Source organism: Condylura cristata, unplaced genomic scaffold (genome assembly GCF_000260355.1).
Source record: "Condylura cristata isolate star-nosed mole 26May11 unplaced genomic scaffold, ConCri1.0 scaffold00011, whole genome shotgun sequence".
Taxonomy (NCBI): Eukaryota; Metazoa; Chordata; class Mammalia; order Eulipotyphla; family Talpidae; genus Condylura; species Condylura cristata.
Window position 1 is genome coordinate 36,972,050 of NW_004567112.1, and position 7,696 is coordinate 36,979,745.

The 7,696-nt window shown below is 33.4% G+C and overlaps 1 protein-coding gene across 2 annotated transcripts in view; it reads right to left on the bottom strand.

Annotated features, from left to right (window-relative positions):
- Positions 1 to 7,696, bottom strand: part of MCU (mitochondrial calcium uniporter) — a 123,625-nt gene that overhangs the window by 12,242 nt on the left and 103,687 nt on the right. For both annotated transcript variants that reach the window (XM_004680786.2, XM_004680787.2), the window contains 2 exons: positions 3,903 to 4,073; positions 2,946 to 3,050 (listed from right to left, as the gene is read on the bottom strand). In XM_004680786.2, the coding sequence (XP_004680843.1) occupies positions 2,946 to 3,050; positions 3,903 to 4,073 (276 nt within the window). The remainder of the gene's footprint in view (positions 1 to 2,945; positions 3,051 to 3,902; positions 4,074 to 7,696) is intronic.

A 7,696-nucleotide genomic window follows, 5' to 3' on the forward strand; every position in this document is an offset into this window, starting at 1 on the left:
TCATTAAAAAAATCACTTCAAGGTCTATCCATTTTGTTCCAAAAGCCACAAGTTCATCTTTTTTAAAATAATTATGTAATATTTCCATTGAATATAATTTTTTTTTTTTTTGTAGTTAGGCATGTAGGTTGGTTCCATGACTTGGCAATTGTGTACAATGAGGCCATAACAACTATTCTCTAATCCAATCTGTTGCCCTATTTTTAATTTTTTTATTGATGTATTTTTTTTTGTGATAACTGTACTAACGGATGTCCTTGAAGAATATTTGATACCCATGACTAATTCTGATTAGGGTTTATTTTGATTTAGAAAAAGTCTGACTTTATACTATGTTGAACAAAATATCACACAAAAGGCTAAAAAGATTCTAAAACAGAAGTTTTATTACTGGTGATTTCTTTAAAAAATTCTTTGAGGTCAACTGAATTTTTACTAAATTCTTAAAACATAATTTTTAGATTTCTGTAAACCCATGCTACTTGCAGAAGAGGATATTAAATAATTTAAACTTGTACTGTTTCATTCATTCTCAGAACATTATGCCCTTCAGAGCATGATATTGAGGTCCAATACAAAAAAATAACAGTTGGTATTCAAGGGGGAATCTACATGGGGACAATGATTATTAGGATAACAGTATTTCTATTTTGCTATTATATTTACAAATTTGAAAGCATATATATTTTTCTTCCTGTTAATAAAGGGGAAAATCACTGATTAAAATACTAAGACCACAGCTAAATTATAGATTTAGTATTTTTATAAGCATGATAATCAGATGAGTTAAATCTCACTACTAGTTTCTTTGTTTTTTTTAAAGATTTATTTATTTGTGCATACAGAACTGGGGTACAGGCCAGAGGCTCAGGGGCGGCGAGAGGCTTCACCAGAGACAGAGTGGGGAACAGAACAGGCAGATCTACGAAGTACACTGCTGAGGAGAGGAGCGGGCGGGTCAGGAAAGGTCTGCCACACCTTGTGGTCACCTCCGGGGCAGGCGGGAATTGAACTCATGTGGAAGCAGCTTTAGATTCTCAGTACTGTGTTTTAACCCGCTGCGCCACCAGGGAGGGCCCCTCACTACTAGTTTTTAACATGTTGTTCCAAATGAGGTATTTTTGTTGCTTATTTCTAAACTGCATTACTTTTCTTAGTTTACCTTAACTATAGCCTCACTTGTAGCATTCTGAGGCTTCCAAAAATATGATGTTCATTTCAAAATTTTTTTCTTTATAAAATTTTAAAAGTTACCAGAAATTTTATATTACATAAGTAGCTTGCACTATGTATATGTGTATGTTGGAGAGTACTGGAGATGAATGTAGGATACCCCCACTTCAGGTGTGGTTGCCACAGTGTGACTGCCACCAAAGGAAAATGTTTTCAGTTACCAGAGGGAATGGGAGTATTGGGCAGAGTGGTTTGTGGGGCTGAGTGGAACATGTGCACATATGGAAGAGTAACAATGTAATCCCAAAATTCAAATAATAAGAGTAAATAAGAAAAACAAGTTAGCATAGCTAATCTATAACTAATAATCCCTGGTGTACACTGTTGAATTATTCTAACTTAATAAAATCTGACTCAGTAGAATTTTACTAATAGAAGGATGGCTTTTCCATTCTTACTGTATTTACTAGGCTTTAACCTCCTTTTTCAAAACAAGTCCTGTCTTAACTAGCTTGAAGATAGAAGAGACTCAATGTTCCCATGTTATCTTATTTAATTTCGCTCAATATAGAATGACCACCTGAGTCAATGAGGTAAAGGAGCAGAGGTCTTCTCTTAGAGCATTTGCAAAGGAATGGGAATTCAGAGATTAATCACTTCTTCTTCGCTGGGAGATTAGGATCATTCAAAACTTCATGAAGGAGTTGATGCTGATTTTGATGTGAGGAAATGTGAGATTAAAAAGTAAGGGAGGGATTACCTTAGGTAGAGAAAAAAAAATGAGCAAACACTGAGATGGCAAAGAATGGGCCACAGTTCAAGAAAACAACAAAGGAAGACAGGGGGGGAGAAAAAGCAAGCAACTTATCAAAGGAAAGACAAAACTTTCAAAGGTAGGTGCCAATCAGATTTTGGAAGCCTTCAATACTTAGGCTTTCACTCAAAATGTTTTTACACTAAACACAATTGTTGAAAGAAAAGGGGGATGTCTTAGGAACTGTTGGAGGGGACAGTAACAGATGAAGAGACCTTAAAAACAGCAGTGACAGAGTTAATCATGGGCAAAAAGAGAAAAGTGACCGAAAAAGACACCTCAAAAAGATATTTTAGAGGATTGGCAACAGTACTGTGCAGATCCTGGAGTAGAAGAAAAATTCAATAATACTATTTAAAAATTTTGATATTTCGTTCACCATGGATTTCTGGCATTAACTATGGCTTTAAAAATAGTGCATAGCATATTACTTAGCTTTTGATTAGTGAGTTTTTGGGTACACTGTAAAATCTGCACCATACACAAGTACCTCGCTTCTTTTTTTTGTCATAAAAGTATTACCCTGTCAGAAGTTCCAATGGGCTATCATTGTACAACTGATTTTCAGTCTACTGACCTTGAGAAGCTAAGAGTGGAAAAGTATAAATTCCCATTACAAATCTTTGAGATTACAGGGACTTCTCTAAAGTTTTTATAAAGATTCCTCTACAATGTTCAAGTAATTTGACTTTTAGGCTATATAGAGAAAAACTTAAGTTTATAGAACATTCATTTATGTGAAACCAAGTAGTAGGTATTTAGGTAGAATCTAAGTTCTGGTTCAATATGCTAGTGAAGTGCCAGGTACTCAATGCACTCTTCATATGAAATGAGTTGATCTGTATATAAACCTTTCAGTGTTTGAATATTATCTGTTTCTCAAGGTCATCCATAGGAAAATTTAATTCTTTCTAATGTCCTTCACACATTTTTCTGATCATATCAGGCTTTCTTTTACCTCTCTTTGGCGGTCGCACGTGATATGTTAAGTCATTAATGACCAGCTTAAAGTCATCAAGAAGGAGAAGGTCTATCCCTGTTGAGGCAGCAACTCGAACTCCATCTGTGAAAAATTTTAATGTGAAAAGTTAAGCTTGTCAAATGACCATATTATTCAAGAATATTAAAATCTTCAAAACAGATTTAGATAATTACATCTGCTAAAATTCACTTAATTTTAGCCTTATCCCCAAGTTCTATGTTAAACAAAGCTTATATTATTTGAGACACTTGGTTTTCATCACCTTAAATCTGTGAAGATTTAAGAATAAGCTTTTTCCGTCACAACTTTATGAACAATTGAAATAATTAGTTAGATCTATAGGTGTCAGTTGGAAATCTAGGGTCATTAGGAGAGTTGTCTGGATGTCTTATATTTGTCTAAAAAGGAAGCTGAGTGAACGGAAAAAAATGTTTTTTAAAATATGGTAGTTTTCAGTATAGTCACAAATCAGTTGCCAATAATTCCATGGGGAGAGATGGTAGGTTAGCAAAGTACATAAATCTTGTCTATTAATTATATTATAAGGGAACTGAGGTTAAATGTATTTGAAATACTTAAAGCATAGAAAGATGGTAAGTTAACAGATGGTAAATTTAAATGATGGTTAAATGGGTACTTACAGTACTAATCTATGTTTCTTAACATTTTTCAAGGTAAAGAAAATGGGAAGAAAGCAAGGCACACTTAAAAATAAATGAAGTGGATGTCAAGTCAAATAGGGATTTTTTTTTAGTGACTTAATTTATATTCTTTTCAAATCATATATGTCTTTTTTTAGTTTGGTAAACTTTTATGTGAAAGACTTAAGAAGATCTTAAAAGATGCCTTAATACTAGGATTCTTCTGAAACAACATGAGTATAAGTAGATTGGGGGAAAGTGGAGGGGGAATGAATAATGAGATTAACTGAACCTGGTGAATAGATAGCAACTCTGTCAATTCCCCGATCCTCTTCTTGCAGTTGTCGTAAAAACACACCAACAGAGTCTGAGATAGGTTTCAGTGTGAACTGGCAGCGTTCACGCCGAGATGGTAGCCTCACAGATATCACAGGTAAGCCATTCTGGTAGACCACTGTCACATCTGAATGAAAAAGACACAATCATGTAATTAAATTTCATTATAAGTTAAAGCCACATTATCACTATTTTTCTAGGAAGGGTGTATTCAAACATTTTCAAAGGAAGTTTAAGTAATTGAGGGAGATATTATTATTAAGTTATACAACTGAAAAGATTTTATACAATAGTATGACATACAATTCCTTATCATTTTCCTCAATATTCTTGATTTACAGAACTTTAGTCAATAAAGCAAATGTCAGAGTAACTTACAAAGAAAATTTCAAATAATATTTAAAAATTAATTTTGAACTACATTTCTGTTTTTTAACTCAAAGGAACAAACATCTAATCATAAGTTACACTGAAGAGGAAAAATAGATTTTTGGAGTCAAATCTGGAGTGAAATTTTGATTCTATTACTTTGGGCATTTTATAACTTCTCCAAGTCTCACTTTTTTCACAACTAATATGGCTTAATTCCTAACTGACTGAGTTGCTGTGAGAAATAAATAAACCATTTAAATACTTAGCACATTGTTTGGTATATAAGCAGTGTTTCTTTATTAGCTTTTCAAAAACGAATCAATAGGTATATTCTATGAGTTTCCTAAGGATGAATATCTCTCAAAATTGAAGAGGAAACATAGGTAGATTAATGTACTAGAGATTCTCAATGCATCAAATTTTACATAGTTGTAGTAATTCACATATTATCTTTTTGCCTAATGCAGTAATTTATAAGATGTACAATGCATAAAGAACTTCATAACTTAAACTTAAAAAGTAACTATTTTAAGTGGCCATCTGATGAATTTTGACATAATAATCAAGATGAATAATATTATTATTACCCTCTAAATTCCATCAGGTCTCATCCCAACTCCACTGAACCTCATCCCTCATCACACTGAACAACTGATTTGACTGTCACCACAGTTTTTTTTTTCCTAGAACTTTATGTAACTGAAATATAGCACATACTCTTTTGTGTCTGGTTTCTTTCTTTCTACAAAATGATTTTTAGATTTCATCCATGTTGCTGTATGTGTTAGTTTATTTATTTTTATTGCTAAGTAGTATTTCACTGTCCAATGTCTAAGAGTAGTAGTTTCATATATTATGACTGGCATTCTAGTTGGTAAAGGCAAGACAGCAATTCCTGTTAATCCTTTGTGGGTACACAATATGAATTTTTACTTAAAAACTTAAAGAAACAAAGTCAGATATCTCTACTTACTTATTCCTTCTAAGAAAGTAGTCTATGTCTCCTGAGAGGCCAAAAATAATAATATGAACTTAATATATGCAATGTACTATATATTTGAAATAGTTGATTATTTGAATTTTTTTGTAATTCTCTTTCTTATTTCTATTTTTTTTACTTAACATTTTAAAAAAGATTTATTTATTTATGCATACAGAACTGGAGTACAAGCCAGAGGTGCAGGGGAGGTGAGAGGATTCACCAAAGACAGAGTGGGGAGCAGAATAGGCAGAAAGATAAAGTACACTACTGAGGGGAGCAGCGGGCAGGTCAGGAGAGGTCTGCCACGCCATGTGGGTCACCTCTGGGGCTCACACTGAAGCAGCTGCTATGTCCTAACCTGTTGTGCCACCAGGCAGGGCCCTCTCTTATTTCTAAAAAAATCCTTAGCAAACCAATGTTTTGTTAAATTTGGAGGCATTGACATTATTGTTCTTATTTTTTCTATACATACTAATGTCAATGGGTAATAAAATTGGGTGATTAAGCTGTTTGTGGTATACCCCCATATTACCTGTTTCTAACTTTGAAAAATTATACAAGCACAGCTTTCAAGAAGTAGACAAAGTTGAATTTAGTAAAAGATAGGAGTTTCTGAAACCTAAATATAAAAGGCATGGAAGATTTCACTGAATTCTCACAGATAAGTGTTTACAGGTTAGTTTAAAGATAAGACAAAGTCAAAAGAAAATCAGGGTCTTTCTTACCCATTTAACTTTTCCTTTATACATCATGAAGCCTTTCAAAGGAATGAAATGAAGTATGAAAGCTTTTAGAAATTCTGCATAGAATAGCACACTTCAGAACTGGCAAACCTGTATTATAATAAAGCTATTGAAATAAATTCCCTGGTCTCCACCTTTCCCATACACTAGATTATAGTGTAAATGTTAGACGTATTGGTTTGCAAGCAAAGAAGAATCATTACCAAATTCTCCAGCTTTAACTTTATATAAAATTGCTGCTGGTTGCAATAAAGTCACAACAGACATTTACAAGCTTGTGACAACTGTCAGCTACTATTCTCTAGAGATAAATATGCTTGTTTAAGTGTAAACTGCATCAAGAGGCTCTTTAGATAGTTTTTAACATCTTTTGCTTTGAGGAGCCTCTGTGTTCTAAGCAATTTAAGAAATTATGGGACATCCAATATAAATACTGAGAGACAAAACACAACAGATTTAAGTGTTAAAACAAAACGTAGGAAGTTTTCCAGACCAAGAAGAGAAATACAAGCACAACAGACAACTGGGGTTGAGGAAGGAAGAATGTTAAAGTCTTTGAGGTCTCAAGTAGGCAAAAAATAATAAAGTACAAATCTTATTATTTAGCAAATTCTTAAAAAAAATGCTTCTAACAATTCATACTAGGAAATTTGGTAGGTGTTCAAAATAATGGATAAGAGCTTTAAACAATATCATCTTATGAACATGATTGTATATCTTAGGGCTCATTATGAAAGGCAACTATACAGGACGGAAGCACAGGTAGGGTGCTTTCTCAAAGCTACTTACAGCTGAACTTTATGTGATGAATGATTCTGTGGCTTATGATTGCCCTCCTGCATTTCTTTACTCCCCCTTTCCTGTGTGATGGCAAAATATCTTCTCTCAATCTCTAGGCTGCCTTTTTTTGTTTCTGTGATGGTTTCTTTAGAGGTATACAGGCATTATTGAATAGTACTGTAGTAAACATAGGAGTGCAGGTTCCTTTTGAATGAATGTTTTTGTGTCCTTTGTGTTTTTATTCCTGGGAGTGGAACTGCTAGGCAAAAAATTAAACTAGATCCAGACTTCCATACACCAGAATTAACTGAAGATGGATATAATCCCATTTCATTATATTTGCCCTTTGTTTCCTTGCCAGTGGATTTATGATCCCAAATACATTTTTGTAGTTAATGTCCTATAATGTATCACCTATATTTTACGTATTTTATGTTTTCAGGCCACATATCTAAAATTTTAATCCATATTGCTCAGTGAAATAAGTCAGAAGGAAAAAGAAAAATATCAGTTTCAATCATAGGAGAAATAAAGGAAAAGTGAAAAATGGTCTAAAAAAAGAAAATTTGCTGGGAAACTGAAGATCTAAGACATACAGCAGGGGAAGGGCCAGAAGAGGGGTCAAAAGAGTGTAGAAAAGAGCAGAAGGGACTATGATGATGGTTTATAGATGACAAGATGGTGGGAGATTTATGGGGATTTATTAATTTATTACACAAAAATGAATAACAATGTAAGAAAATTATTTTTTTTTATTAAAAAGTTTATTTTTACATCATTTTGCACATTTTTTTTTTCATCTCAATTGTAATCCCCACGGGTTTCCCATCACCAAATCACCCCTGTGCCACCACCATAGTCCCGTGCATTTCC